Here is a 16,560-nt window from a genome sequence, read left to right as displayed (position 1 = left end):
TAAACGAAAACTCCCTATCAAGAGATTCTTGAAGGAGAGATGAAGGTAATTCTATACGTGGGTTATCATACTCAATATGTGTGTAACTCTCATCTACATTATCCTTTTCAGGAGGAGGCGATGGTGTTCTCTCCCTATCTCCTTCTGGTAGAGGAGGAAAAAGGACAAGCTCATTATTAAATATCCCTTCTCCTTCCATTCTTTCCTTTTAGTATTACAAGAGAGAAAATGACTTGCTGTAACTTCAGAAAAGGGGTTTATTTTATAGCAAAAGTCAAGTGTTGTAGAGTTGGTAGTACTTATCCAACTCCCGCTTTCCTTGTGTCGAAAAACCACTTCAAATGACCTCTTGTTCCTCCTCTTTTAGCCTTTCTTCCTTGTTTTTTGTGCTGTAAACTGGCACACTCTGTTTGGGCTACTTGTTTTGAGCGGATTGGTGCTCTAGATACCGTTATAGGGGGTACTTGATGGGTCGATCACCCCCTTAAAATCTTGTTCCAATCTGACTTTCCCACGGTTTAAGGGTTTTAAGGGTCTATTTGCACGGGGGGAGTCACCCTGTTAGGACACCCCGTGCCCCGTCCAAAGACCCATACAAATCATAGAAAGCCCTTGCCTTAGGATTTCCAAATTCAAGCCTTCCTCCCAAATTCGGGCTTTGTCAGTCTCCTTTGCCCTGCGTTCAGTAGACTAAATTTCGGTGCCTATTGTCCCCCTCAGCACTCTTTCGCCTTCCCGCGCAGGTTTCGGCCGAGGGCCTGCTCCGCATAGAGTTCTTCGGGGTCCCGTGCGGCGTTTCACGCACGTTGGTTTTCGTCCAGTTCTCAGTGCACGTGCCTTTCAACGGCACTCTCCCGTTGTGCCTTCCACGGCACTCTCCTCTGTGCACCACCTTTTCGTACGACTCCCTTTTGTGTTGGTTGCTGTCCCGCATGCTTGCGTCCTCCCTCGCTCTCGCTTCTTCTCCTTCTCTTTTCGCTCCGGTAGTGGATCGTCGATGCTCTGATACCAAATGTGAAGAAACAGCTTTCTCAAGAATGCAAATGTGTGCAATGCATGCAGAATTTGAATGCCGATTGGCCCTCTAATGGGGAAGGGCGCCCTCGTGAGAGTACTTGTTTCTATTTTCGACCTACATGCAAGGTGGGAGAGAGATGGTGGATGAATGCAATGTGGTAGAGAGAATGCTACGTGAGATTCACAATGAAAGGGTGATACCCTTTCATTAATGTCCCTTGAGATCACTCAAGTTCCATCTTCCCATTTACACCGACCCTTAGCCTATGACCCATGCATCTACCATTCAATGCACCTTAATGCACCCTTCGCTTCCTATTGCCCCTAGGACCTATACACGTGTGTGCACATTTTTATTAACAGAATAAGACTCATGTCCAAATCTGATGCCGTCTGAAGCAGTGGCTCCAGCTTGACTAGTCCTATCTACTGAGATGATCCATTGCCATAACAAATCGGTCGGTGTCCATCATAATACATATACATGTTACACCATTGGCGTATAATATATATAATAATGTTTTAATGTCTACTAATCACAGCTTAGTGATTTCTCTTGTCATGACATGGTCTTTGATATATAGTCTTCCATCAGGTCACCAAACTTGTCAGGTGAGCAACTGAGCTACCATGAAGTATAATAATTGTGTTGGAAGAAAATGGTCAGCTCCCCACCTATGAGCCCTCATATGAGGAGGACTTGGGGAAGGATTAGGCAGGGATAAAGGAGGTTGGATTAGGGCTGCCATATGCACAGCAATATGGCTGCCACAACATAATATGCAGGCCACGCGGTGCTGCATATACCCTATGTGTTAATTAAAAAATTTTCACATGTATATGCAATGTTATAATTATTGATTAGATGACCTCCAGAGTGATGGCTTTTGTTATGTTTGGTTTTCCAGATGCTTTTGATACAGAGCAACTTCTCGACTGCATTGGAACACTCAGACAAGGAGAAGCAGTGCAGATTCCAATTTATGACTTCAAGCGACATCGGCGCTGCTCCGATACATTTCGCAAGGTTTCACATCACATCTGTGCATTTGGTCATTTGTCAGTGTGATGCTTCAAGCAGTTTTTAAAGCAACTGATTTTGGATTCAACTGATAAAAAAAGTTGTGCTATTACCACTGAATATGGATATGCAGACAGATGTACCTTGCACATGTCACCTGTTTTTCTATAGAAAGGTAAAATTTTAATTTTGTTAGTATGTTAATTTTGTTAGATATGTGCATATGTATGGGTGTGTGCTTGTGTGGGTGTACATATAAATGCACGCATAAATGTTCACACATTGCTAAAACTCTCTCTCTCTCTGTCTCTCTCTCTCTCTCTCTCTCTTTGTCACACACACACACACACTTTTTTTTAGTGAAATCTTATATTTCTGTGGGAAACCCCAAAAAGAGGTGAAAACCAATAAGTACAAAGGAAAAATTTACAAGTAAAGCCTTAGAGCAAAAGTCATGAGGCAGCCAAACACACACACACACACACACACACACACACACACACACACACGTGCGTGCACATGTACGCACATATCTCTGTGTGGAGACAGAAAGAAAGAAAGAAACCGTACAGCAGGCATCTGTAATCCGTACAGATCTGCCATGCTTCTGCACTATTCTGACCCTCTGATCTGCCCATAACAGCTCTAGATGTGCTGCCCACATGACAGCCAAGATGCTGTCCATGTGGCAGTCCCATCTTATCACTCAATCCCTTCTGGCTCTTGTCCACATGACATCCAATCAGATGCCCATGTGGCAGACACTCAAGCCCTAGGTTCACCCCCCCCATGCTCTCCTCATATGGGGGCTTACAGATGGGGAGGTGACCTTTCCAACATAAACTCATATTGAGAAGGATGCAGCCCCTCATGCAAATAACCTTTGTTGGAGTTTGCAAGCATTTTGGCTATGATTTTGTAAATGACCGGCATAAGCATGATTGGTCTCCAATCAGAGAGTGAATCACATAATTTCTTCTTAGGAAGGAGCTTCACGAGTCCTTTTTTCCATGACATTGGCATTTACCGATTTTTCCACCGAATCAACCATGCACAGCAGAGTAGATCTCGAAAAGCTGAGGAAAAATTCAACAGTGAGTCAGAAAGGATAGGATGGACATGCTGTAAAAGAAGTTGCTGTGTTGACACAATCTGAGAAGAAGGATCCACATGCTCAAAAGTAAAGGAGAGGTGTTGCACACAAGCAGCAACAAGTTCTGAGCAAGATGACCACCAGGCACCATGAGGCATCCGTATCCGGAAAATATTTGTTGCTTGTCGCTTGTAATGCAAGCTTTTAAAAAATTGCTTTGAGGAGCAACCTTTATCAAGAAAAGCTTTCTGTCGAGAGTGTGTTTCCCATCTAATAAGCTTTCTTTTATCATTACAATATTTGGCGTGGCATAGCAATATGTGTTCTTTCGAAGACAAAGGCCTAAGATGACCAAGCTCTGTCAAATCTTGGCAAGTGTATTTGGCATGAGCAATAGTCTCCCGTATTGCTCTCATATGAGATTTGCTATAATCCCGAATAGCAGCTTGCATTCTAGCAACAAAAGCCTTCCATGGATATTCAAGATCTATATGTGTCTGATGAGAAAGTGGCCGAATGGCATCACAAACTAATGCTTTAAACTCAGCATGCTCCAAATAACTATTATTTATCAGTAGTAACCTTTTGCAAGGCAATTTGTCATCTGGAAAAGCATGTAGGGAGAGCCTTAACCAAAGAGGCGCATGATCCAAATGTGTGAAGGCATGGTCAATCCAAAGTTTACAAGTAAAATTATCACAATGTTGCGGATCAACTCAATACCATCTATCCAAGCGTGCCTGATAAGAAGATTGGGCATTATGCTAAAAGGTGTAGCCCGGCAGCATGAGTTGTAATTCTTTCCAGAGATCAACCAAGCTAATCTGAAGCAAAAATTGAGACCATGCTTGCTTTTCAGAGGCTAACATATGAGTGTTACCCGAGGTATTATCTCCCTATTGTGGAGCATTATTAAAGTCACCACAGATGAAAGCATAATGTTGCCATGGATAAGTTTGCATAGCATCCCAAATCAAAGCCCTTTCGCGCGAAGATTGCGGAGCATAGACTGAGGCAAATTCAAAAATCTCTCCTTGAATGATGCATTGTATGATAATCTATCTACCTTGATGATCATCGAGGGCCACAAGCGGCTGAAGATCATGCTTCACTAACAATGCCACCCTTGAGAAAGAGTGTTCCCCAGCACAAAAAATGTTGTGTCGAGTCTCACCCGCATACATGTGCTGGTTGTGCTCCTGTAATGTGACTACATCTGATTGCAAGAGATACATCCACACATATTTCCATTTTCTACCATCACACATACCTTGTACATTGAGAGTAACACATTTGATATGATCAAGCATATTTATAGATATAAGATGAGTATGTACATTAGCTAAAAAGCTGTCTATGATTGCATTTCCACCTCAATATCCGGGCCTCTCCCTTGAGAGGAAGAATCAACTTCAGGAGAAGCCAAGAGGGCAGCAACTTTCTCTTCTCGAAATAGAGTACGATTCGCAGTCACTGCAGCCCAAGTAATACCAATTCCAGAATTCTCTTAAGGAGTTTTTCCCTTGGAAGATGCACCATTCCAAGTCCTGGAAGGCAAGGGTCTCCTAGGCGAGATAACTTTCTAGGAGTTCGCCAAGCTTCAGTCAAGGTTTTTTCCTTCACCTGAGGTTGAGATGTAAAAGGCATAGAAAGAGGAGTATTATCATTCGATGCAACCTGCGTTCTGCCTTTTTCATTTTCAACAAAAAGTTGTCGAATGCCCTTATTTTTCATCACAGAAGAGGCATTAGAATTTTTATCCTGAATCAAGAGAGATTCAGCCTCCAATGGCATTTTGGGAACACGTGAAGGGCATTGGGAAGCAAGGTGCCCAAATTTCTTACATTGACAGCATGCACCTGCAAATAAACCCCATCTCAACTTATAAAAGGCACTGCCCATTGAAACATTGTTGACTATAACGGAATATGATTCTGGGGTCGGATTATCAGTGTCCCACAAAACACAAAATCTGTTGGAATTGCCATTTGGTCTCGGTGGACAAACCACCTTACCAATAGAAGCTGCAGTTTTTGGTAGAGGAGAGGCTAAGCATTGGGAAAAATTGACCACTTCTACCCATATAGGATAGTGGTGTCGAATCAAAGCTTGATAACCCTTGGTAGGGGACCAAGGCAACACATGAACCATTTGCTGTCCATAAATGAGAGGAGAATGCTCCAACCAAATCTGTTTATGCTCTTCATCAGTCATGATTACCTAAAAAAAGCCCCTTGCTGCATAGTCAACCAGTTACCAGCATCTGCAGGAGCAGGCATATGGCCCGGAAAGAAGATGATAATAGCATGCTTAGCATAATCCTTCACAGGATCAAATATATCATCTACATCAACCATGATGCCCATTGTGGGAACCGAATCTTTCCAACTCTTTCGAGTGTCTTCAAAGCCATCATGCATCACTTCATAAACAAGCTGAGCCTCTGCAGAGATATGAATAGGGTCATTTTGACCCATCAGCTGCTTTTGTTTTTTGTTTTTTGTTTTGAACCAGCCTTTCTTCTAAAAGGTTTTCTCATATGCATAGTCTGCCATAAGAGTTGAGAGAGCAAAAAGAACCTGCAGGAAAGAAAAAGAGGAAGCACAGAAAACATGTATGGTAGAGCGAAGGACACCTGTATGGAAACCGTACCAACAAAAGACGGAAAAGGAAGAAACAGACAAGGGGCTGAAACTATACGGATGGTCAATGGGGGGAAAACATACGGATAGAAGACGGGAAAGTACGGAGACTATACCTTGAGCGTATGGAGCAAAAACACACATATTGTACTAGATCGTAAGGGGATTGTACCAGGGGAATGTGTATGGGAACCGTACAAGAGTGTATGGATGGCTGAACGAGAGGACACAGAGGTTGACGTAGAGGATGGAAAGGTGTTGTACGAGATTGCAGAGTATGAAACGGGGGCCGTACAGGGCCATATGAGATGGTACCAAGTACGGGATTGCACGGGGGGCTGTCTGGAGAGACTGTACAGGGCTAAGAACCTTAGACAAGAAGGCAAGAGGGCAAAGACACCAAAGCTCGAAGCAACTCACCGCTCCACACCACCACACACACACATTTTTTTAAGTGAAAGCCATGATTGTTTATATTACAAGAAAAGCCACCTTAAAGCGAGGAGCTAGAAATTACATTAGCTGAAAATCTCTGTATATGCTAAATATACATCATGATCGATGTAGCGAGTCTGCAAGTAGTCAAAAACACACACACACACACACACATTTTTTGGTGAAAAGTTGTCTTTTATATTACAGAGTCACAATCCCAAAGCAGGATGTGCTCAAGTACATCAAGAGAAGATGTCAAGATACATCACGATCAAAAGTGTTTGCAAGCAATCAAAAAAAGATTGCTGCAAAGAGTGCTTGAAGAAAGAGTATAGGGGGAAAATGGGATCACCAAAGACTCTATGATTTCTATCTTTCCAGAGAGTCCGTAGTGCCCAATATCGAACCCATACAAAAAACAAATCAAAACCTTGTCTGTGTGGGTGAATCCCAAATAACCTGAAAGATTTTCCAAAAGCAACATTAGAAAATCTGGTGTGTTAACGCTGGTGCAGCAATCCCAAAAAACCACGTGTGTGAGATGAGGCATTGACTCTCGTGGAGCCAAGCCAAAGAAGATGAGGCACTGACTCTCGTGGAGCCAAGCATCTGTGATGAACAAATGGATCAACATGTCTGCGTGACAGAAACTGTCCAGATGGAAGAACTCCTAACAATATTCTCTAGAGAAAAAACTGTTGTCGAAGTGGAATTTTAGATTTCCAAATCTCTCGCAATCTTCGTTGCCACTATTGTGTGGGACGATTCATATGCTAAAGGTTGTTTGCCCGCTGCGAAACCCAAGGCAAGGGTTGAAGAACCTCATACAAAGAAGAAACTGTTATGTGAGACAGCTTCAAGGGATGACATGCCGACCTTGGCAAATGAAGTGTTTAGTCTTGAAGCCAATCCTCAAGCATATGAGTAATAAGATACCAAACAGGATAGTAATGCATGCCAAGACTGAAGTTTGCAGCAGCCTCAGGAAAAGAAAGAGGTCCCATCATCATGAATCACATCTGCCCTCGACCATAAGCCCGACAGTAGGGCCCGAGTCATTCCAATCTTTCCGGGTGTCTTCAAATCCCTCATGCATAATATGGTAAACCAGCTTAGCTTCCAAAGAGCACAGCGTCATTCTGACCCTCAGACTGCTTCTGCTTTTTATGCTGTCCCAACCTATCTTTGTGGAAGGTTTTCTCAAAGGCATAATCAGCCATTTTTGTGATCTCAAAAGCTTGAACCCTAATGGGAGCAGTAAAATCTGTAAACCTGAAAAGCTGCATAAGGAGAGAGAGGGCTGATAAAGAAAATTTCACAAAATCCAGCAGGACCAAGGAAAAAGCAGAAGAAACATCCGTACAAATGACAGAAGAGAAAACTGCAGAATGCCCATTAGAATGTACGGCAAAAGCTGTACGAAATTTTTTTGTACGGAGGCGAGTACCCAATACAGAGGAAACTGACAGCAAAAAGGCCTCTTGCGCATAGAGTTGGAAAACAGTACGGAAAGGAACAACAGTATGAAAGTCTGCAGGCAGCATGTGAATCTGACAGTAGTACGAAAACTGACATACGTACGAAAAGTTGACATACGTATGAAAGGCTGACAAAGTGCAGACAGTCGTATGGGTAAAGTAACGGCATTTGGAATATGCACAGATGATGAGGAAGGATGCCCGATAGGGATTGTATTGCCGAAGAGGGACTTTATAATGCTAAAGGAGACGCAGTCGCTTTCTCCACCACTTTGATGGGCGATCCATATGCCAAACATAATTGGCTCTGTTAGAAACTTAAGACGGAGGTAACAACACTTAATACAGAGAAGGCACTGTGATATGTGACAGCTTCAAAGGACGGGCTGAAGAAGAGGAAGAATGGAGAGTCCAATCGTCAAGACCATCTTGAAGTTCCAAACGAGGTACCGGCAAGAAAGGTTGAAGCATTTTTGAAATTTTGTGCCATAAAGGATGATAATGAGCTCCCAAACCATACTTGCTAGCAGCCGCAGAAAAAGATAAGAGTGCCATCATCCTGAAGTACATCTGCCACAGCAGCAATACCTTTGAAAGATATAAAATAAGAACGCGTGGGTTCTTGTATAGCCAAAGGACGGTGGAATACTTTGGACCAATAAATATTCTCAGCCCTCAAGGAATTTCGCAACAAAGAATCCCTGCCATTCCATTCCAAGTGAGATAAAATATGCTTCCAATCAAGAAGCAAACGAGAGACAAAAGGGCAGCCTCAGATCTTGCCTTGAATAGAGCCAAGTAGAAAATCGCACTGTGTAGGCTGCCAATGCCCAAAAGCAGAAGTATCAATATGCAACAAAAGAGAGCGGATCATGAAAGCCCAAGGCTGATCCCCTTGCATAAACTGCAACATCATTTTCTCCCTGTGAGCAAGTATATGCACTTGAATATTGTGTATGTTCAAACCCCCGTGCATCTTTGGAGAACAGAGACGATGCATAGAGAGTAATCGGAGACTTTTCTTGCCATTTTTTGAATGCCATAAAATCTCCATGATAGCCGACATAAAGGAAGCCAGATCTACCTTAGTAAACATAATGAGGGGCAGATAGAATTGTATGTATGCTATCAAAATGGATTGCGTTATTCTCAAACGAACATGTAATGGCCAAGTTGCAAGCTTCCAATATTCAAGTTTTTTTCTTAGCTTTGTGAGCACCCAATCAGTTTGTTGAGAATGAGTGAGCCCCCAACCTAGAGGATAGCCAAGATGTCGAATCAATTGAGAAGGTGGAACAATTTCCCCAGTTCACAAAAGACTATGCCAGTCTTTAGCATGGAACGGCAAGAGCTTGGATTTCTGAAAATTCACATGAAAACCAGCAGCCAAGTTATATGTGGAAAGAGCCTGCATAATCAAGGAGAGATCGCTCTGAGTATTTTTCGGGGTATAGAAAGAATCATCAGCATATGCTTGAGCGATCATGCTGTGGCTGCCAGGAATTTCCAATCCATGCAACATGCCTATATTGAAGCTTTGGATGAGTGGCTATGGCAAATAGTAAGGCACTAAGGGGACAGCCTTGCCGAACAGAACAACCAAGAGTCTAGGTTGTAGAAATACCCTTTGAAAGTAAGGTGACAAAGGCTGCAATTCCTTCCAAAGATCAACCAAATCAAGATAAATCAGTGATTGAGACCATGCATGCCTTTCAGAGGTTAACATATGAGTATTTCGTGATGTATTGTCACCCTGTTGCGGAGCATTATTGAAATCCCCACATATAAAGGCATGATATCTTTTTGGATATCGGTGCATGGCATCCCAAATTGCACTTCTATCCCGAGAAGATTGAGGTGCATATGCAGAAGCAAATTCACATACCTCGCCTTGAATGATGCATTGAAGAATAATCCATTTGCCTTGATTGTTATTTAAAGCAATAACTGTTGGCTGAAGCTCATGCTTAATTAGAATGACTACACCTGAGAAAGAGTGCTCCCGAGCATAAAAGATATCATAGCCGTAGTAATGACCTGTCTTTCTTGCATAGACATGCTGATTGTGTTCTTGTAATGCCACTATATCAGGCTGAAACTGATTGATATACAGTACAACCACACAGATTTTCATTTCCTACTGTAGCACATCCCCTGAACATTTAAGGTAAGGCATTTGATATGAGCAAGCATATTTACAGATATTTATAGGAAAACACAGTTATGTACAGCAACAACCTTCAGGATGTCAACCCTGCATTTCTACCTCAGGGTCAAGGCCTCTTCCCTGAGAAGAAACATCCGCCTGAGGATTGGACAGCAATGCAGCAACCTCTTCTTCAGGGAAGAGGGTTCTGCTAGCTGTCACTGCAGCCCACGTGATTCCAATTCCTGAGTTGACCTTGGAGAATTTCCACTAGAAGATGCACCATTCCAAGTGCGAGGGGGTGGAGGTCTTCTAACAGAAATAACTTTTCTTGGACTTTGCCATCCATCAATTGGAGTTTTTGGTCCTTTTGTTGAAAGTTGAATAGCAGGAAGTGAGGGGGAAGAAGCATTCCCATTTGAAACAACTGGGGCTTTGCTTTTATCTAGATTCACAAAAAGCTGTCTATTACCTTTATTTTTATTCCCAATAGAGGCAGGAGCATCCTTATTGGGCATCTGAGCAAGCAAAGTAGCAGGAGGCATTTTATGGTGACTCAGTGGACCCTGCAAACAATCCCCATTTCAATTTATAAAATGCACTTCCCATGTCAACATTGTTCACCGTGACTGAATAAGGCTCCGGTGTGGGATTATCAGTATCCTAGAGAATGCAAAATCGATTAGAGTTGCCGTTAGGCAGTGGTGGGCAAACCACTTTGCCTAAAGTTGCTGCAATTTTAGGCAAGAGTGAAGCCATGCATTGCGGGAAGTCTACAACTTCAACCCAGACTGGACATCGATGTTGAATCAGAGCTTGATTATCCCTTGTGGGGGACCATGGCAAAACGTGCACTATTTGCTGCCCAAAAAAGAGTGGCGAATGTTCCAAAAGCATTTGCTTGTGAACCTCATCTACCATAATGACCTCAAAAAAGCCTTTGGCTGCATAGTGTACCTTACGAACAAACGAGCCAGCCAGTGTTCGGGTCAACCAGTTGCCTACCTCTGCAGCAGGTGGCATTCGACTTGGGAAAAATAAAATGATTGCATTTTTTGGCATATTCTCTAATTGGATCCACAATTTCATCCACTTCAACCATGAGACCAACCGATGGAACAGAGTCTTTCCACTCTTTCCTTGTGTTTGTAAATCCTTCGTGCATGACATCATACACTAGTTGTGCTTCAAGAGAATCATGCACGGGGTCATGCTGACCCGCAGCCTGCTTTTGCTTTTTGCATTGAGCTGATCGATCCTTTTGAAAAGTTTTTTCCTAAGAGTATTCAGCCATGTCTTGTGAAGAAGATGGAACCCAGAAAGGGGGTACTTGTAAAGTGATAAAAGAGAAAAAACAGTCCCAAAAAACAGCCCACAAAGAAAAAGGGAAATAGTGTATTTGCAAGGAGAAGAAGAGGAAAGAGATATTTAGGGATTTAGAGAGAAGAAAAGACAAGTTTTGGAGAAGGAAAAGATAAAAAACCAGAAAAAGATCCAAGATGAACTAGAAATCAGAGAAAAAAGAGAAGTTCTGGTGATGGAAAGAGTACACAAGACCTAGGAACAAAAAAGGAGAGAAAGGAGGAAGAGAGAACCCTCAGAACCAGCGTTTAGAAGCATCCCGTAAGCAAACCCGGTACAACAGTAACCCAGGAGCAGGAAACGGGCCGGCAGCAGCAGCCTGAACAGGGCAGAAATGTCCGTACAGGTCCGTACACCTGTACGGAATTGTACGGAGCTATGGCATGCCTGTACGGCAGGGAATTATGATGCAGACAGCTGTTTTGGGTCGCTGATTTGGAGCAATAGGTAGCTGAGGCAGACGGGCTTGTCTGAGGAGGCTAAGGAGCTGATGGGAGGACTGGAGCAAGGGCTGCAGGTCCTCTTCTCTTCGGACCGCCTCTCTCTCTCTCTCACACACACATTTTTTTCTAATAGTGAAATCTTTATATTTTTGTGTGGGAAACCTCAAAAGAGGTAAAAACCCACCAATAAGTACAAGAAAAGTGTTTTTACAAGTAAAACCTGAGAGCAATAGTCATGAGGTAGCCAAGTAAAAAGTTACATATCAAGCTGGAGGAGAGTCAAACACAGCATCCACCAACTTCAAATTGTTCTGCTGTAAAAACTGATGCAGTGATGAAACCACACCATCAATAAAAACAAGCTGTTTTTTGCCCTTGTGATTCTTCTTGTTATAGGCTGGTACCCGAAATTTTTGAATCAGAGGGTCAAAAACCTGTTGTAACATAGGATGAAAAGATTCCAGTAAAAAAGGTACTTCTGCATCCCTGATAGAAGAAGACTCTGGCACATGCATCAAAAGCATAGAAGCTAAATTAACATCCGTATCTTCCGATGAAGAAGCTGCATCTGATGAAGCAGGGTTCAGCATTTGAGCTTCATTCGGAGGATCAATCTGAGTAAAAGCAGGGGTAGTATCCTGAGAGATCATGCATGTCATGGTGTAAATTGCCCTCTGCAAGGGGTACATCCATATCTTGAGTAGAAGAAAACTGATGGTGCTCAACAATGGTGCAATCCTGAGCTTCTTCAGCAAGAGGAGGATTTGCCTGTGATTTATCAACCTTCCTCCAGTAGTGCTTTGGAGCAGTAGAGGGCTTCGCCAAAGAAGCCATAGCAAAAACCGGAGGAGAAGGGAGCGGAGGAGAAGGGAGAGTAACCTTGACAGCTGAAGAAGGAGCAGGTAGTATGGGCCTGAATATAGAAGGGCAAGCACGTGCAAAATGACCAACCTGTCGGCACCGATAACATGCAGTGGGGAAAGATGCAAAATGGAGCTTGATGCGCATCGGATGAGCAAATCCCAAATCAAGATCCAAAGTAGATGGCACGGGCTATGTCATATCCCACAGGATGCAAAGACGAATATCACGTGAGGCTTGCAAGAACTCCTGTCTCGGAATATGGAGAGGCCTTCCCAAAAAAGCTGCAAGAGTTGAAAGATGCTGAAAAAGAGGCACAGGCAGCGCTTTGAGAGTAATCCAAACCGGACAGTGAGTCGGAAGTGTTGCAGAAGGATCGAAAAGCGGATCCCAGGGCATAACATAGGCGAAGAAACCCGCTCCAGGAACGCCAGCATCATTGACAAGGCGCTCTATCACCTCAGTCGAAGTGCATTGGGCATAGTAAAATCCTTTGCCTAGAAAGACAAAGGAAGAAATACAATCCAGACCCACTGCAACATCATCCCAATGACGAAGCTAAGCTGAAGATAAAACCCTGCCCATGAAGTATAGGCAGACTCCAAATTGCTGAGCCTGTCGAAGACCAGAGACCAAAAGGGCAGAATCCAAGGAACAAACAAGCGGGAAACTCGATGAAGGAACTTCTGTAACAGAGGCAGAGCACAATTGTCGAAGAAGATCCAGCTGGAGAGAAGAAGAAGGGCCATCAGAATTATCCAGCTTTGTCGATTTGATGAAAGGGGAGGCATGAAGGCCACCATGCTTTCGCCGAAGAAACACACGAGTAGGAGCAGAGGCAGAAGGAGGTCCCGAGGCCGAGAAAACAAAAGAGAGAGGGGACTGCGTAGGGGACTGTACAGGTTGTACGGTTTGCCGTACAGACTGTACGATCGACCGTACAGCCTGTACGGAAGTCCGTACAGCAGGAACGGAGGGTTGTAGGGGGGGTCCATAGGGTACGGGAAGAGTATGAGAGACTGCGCAAGAGATTGTACGGGTGGCGGTACTGAAGGCAGCAGCCTGCACGTCAGCGGTGCGAAAAACCGTACAGTTGACGGTAACTGAACTGAAGACAGAGCAGCCGGCAGGGTCAGGGATTGTACGGATGGGGATTGTATGGACGATGATGGTACAGACGGGGATGGTACGGACGGAAACAGGGAGGGAGAGAAGGAGGGCTCCATCGCGCCACACACACACACTCTCTCTCACTACGTCACACACACACACATACACACTCACACTCACCTCTCTCCACACACACACACACACACACACACTCTCTCTCTCTCTTACACACACACACACACACACACACACACACACACACACACACACATTTTTTTTTTGGTGAAATCTTATATTTCTTATATTTCTGTGTGGGAAACCCCAAAAAAGAGGTAAAAACCCACCAAATAGTACAAAGGAAAAATTTACAAGTAAAGTCTTAGGGCAAAATTCATGAGGCATCCAAGTAAAAAGTTACATATCAAGCTGGAGGAGGATCAAACACAACATCCTCCAGCTTCAGATTATTGCTTTGTAAAAACTGATGTAGTGTAGAAACCACACCATCAATAAAAACAAGCTGTTTTTTGCCCTTGTGATTCTTCTTAATATAGGCGGGCACCCGAAATTTCTGAATCACAGGGACAAAAACCTATTGTAACATGGGATGAAAAGAATCTAGTGAAAATGGCACATCTGCATCCCGAACATAAGAAGACTCTGGCACAGGCATCAGAGGCAAAGGAGCTAGTTGTACGGTCGGCCGTACAGCCTGTACACGCACGCACGCATGCACGTACACACACATCTTGCGCGCACGCAGAGAGAGAGAGAGAGAGAGAGAGAGAGAGAGAGAGAGAGAGAGAGAGCTGACTCTGTTATATAAAGGTAAAAATCCCTGAGATCATGGAGAGGATGGGGTTGGTGGCAAAGTGATGGTCATCAGAAGTTGGCGGAGATGTCAAGCCTAAGAGGAGGTTGGCAATGTATGAGGTTGAGGTGGCAAAAAGCCTGTGATAAAGCATTGATGGCTGTCGGTATGTGTGGGCCGCTGCGGTCTTCTAGCTATGGTCTAGCGGCAAACCAGTGCCATTGTCACTCTCGTCGACCCTAGTAAGCATGGAGGAAAGGTCCCCTAGTCAGACCTATGTGTCAACAGCCTCATGTCTCGCTCTGATCCCCAGATATGCCATCTCCTTGAGCCATGCTGGTCAGTGTAGTGTGGTTGGAAAAACTGAGTGATCATGCTGTGAGTGGAGTGTGGCTGTTCACCATGATCTTGCCGATGTGTCTTGAGCAAATGCTCCCTGTGTCAGACAGCCTCATGGATGAAAGTCTTCATGCATCTCTGATCTAGGTAGACAAGAAACTAGATAGGGGTTTGAAACCATCCTTGAAGAGATAGTGTCTGCAACCGGTCTCTAGCAAGCTAAAGGACAATAATCCGTAACTGACTTGGCATCCACATTAATCAGAGCCACAATGCATCACTTTCAGCCACTTTCTATAGTTAAATATCACTGAGAAACCAACTTCGAATACACTGAAAGGGAGGCTAGAGTGCCCCTACTGATGAACCATACACAGGAGACATAGATTGGCCCCATATGCTTTGGTGCCCCTTTCGGTATTTATTTATTTCTTTTGGTAGTGGAATACACTTCGACAATACACTTCGACAAGAAGGGCTCACCCCTTGCACTGTGCTTCATTGGCAATTCTATTGTCCAAGCCAATTCTTGGCTTCCAATCCCCAAGCACACACTAGCACCCAATTGCCAAGGCAAGGCTAAGTCATTTCGCAGTGTTTGTGTCCAACTAAAAGCTGACTATACATTCCACAAGGCATCCAGCTTGCTTTAGAGGGTTTGGCATCCAAAGTCCAGCCTCTCAAGGCGACAATGCAACAACATGGATTCCAAACTGCCCAATTGACCTCTAGGCAGGAAGAAATTCTCAACATTGTCCCTTTGGCACCAATCTAGGCACACTCAGTGTATCTGGGTGTTTGTCCATAGCCTAAATGGTCCAGAGAGAACTTCGAACAACAAAAGAGCAACAACAAGCTTCAAAAATGACAAATGGTATCCAAATGAAGGTCAGAACGACTGTACCCACTCTCCAAGAAGAGGGGTGAGCTTTGGCCTTGCACCTATCCTCTGTCTTAGATGGCATCAAACCAGCTTCGAGTTCGATGACTTCCAGCTAGAATACCTCAAGAGGGCAGCAGGGTATCAAGGCAAGGGGCCAGCAAAAGAAATCGGCCACTTAGAAGGAGAGAGAGACAAAAGCCAATGTAGAAATGATCACGGGCAGGAGAGGTGAATCCGTACAGCCAGCAATGAGCCCTGGCAAGCGTGCCAATGAGCCGTACAGTCAGCAAATATGCCTCGAAATGTGTGCAACAGAGCCGTATGATCAGCAATTTGCCTCGATTTGTGTGCAGCAGGGCTGTACGGCGAGGCAATCAGCCTTGAAATGCGCATACCAGATCCGTACAATAAGACCTCAAAATGCATGCAAACAGATCCACATACCAATAAATGCGCATCGGGATGCGTGAAGGAAATTTGTACAGCCAAGGAATGGGTGAAATTCACCGTACGGATGGTCATGAGCAGGAAAGAATCCCATGCGTCAAATGAGCAGCCTCAAAGTCCAAGGTAGAGAGAGAAAACAACACATGCAATCATATGCAAAGAGGGGACTACCACTTTCCTTGCCTTGGCCTAGCACTTGGTCCTAGTAGGTGCACTTAGAATTGGACCTACTTTAACATCAAATTTTAGGGGCTTTTAGGAAGTTAGCACTTCCTCTAGGCCAGTCCCCCACGGTCAAAGTATCCACGGGTCTATTTGCTCATAAAATCACGTCCCTGTGAGATACCCCCCTCTTCAGACAGCAAACCATATACTTTGCTGCTGAAAATTACAGCAAATTAACAACAATGAATAGGCATGAATAGCCCATACTAGAATGTGCATCATTTGTAATACACAACTAACAATGATC

General features: G+C 44.0%; 1 protein-coding gene across 2 annotated transcripts in view; it reads left to right on the top strand.

Annotated features, from left to right (window-relative positions):
- LOC147896916 (uridine/cytidine kinase UKL1, chloroplastic-like) overlaps positions 1–16,560 on the top strand; it is a 45,932-nt gene that overhangs the window by 14,479 nt on the left and 14,893 nt on the right. Inside the window, exons 5-6 of one of the 2 annotated variants that reach the window (XM_087381035.1) lie at positions 1,926–2,044; positions 2,172–2,213. In XM_087381035.1, the coding sequence (XP_087237161.1) occupies positions 1,926–2,044; positions 2,172–2,213 (161 nt within the window). The remainder of the gene's footprint in view (positions 1–1,925; positions 2,045–2,171; positions 2,214–16,560) is intronic. The other variant, XM_087381036.1, reaches the window with a different exon arrangement.

This window comes from Dipteris shenzhenensis, chromosome 11 (assembly GCF_047967505.1).
Source record: "Dipteris shenzhenensis isolate YYH24624 ecotype China chromosome 11, Dip_SZ_1.0, whole genome shotgun sequence".
NCBI classification, from domain to species: domain Eukaryota; kingdom Viridiplantae; phylum Streptophyta; class Polypodiopsida; order Gleicheniales; family Dipteridaceae; genus Dipteris; species Dipteris shenzhenensis.
Note: the sequence above shows the minus strand (reverse complement) of the source record. Positions and strands in the feature narration are given on the sequence as shown.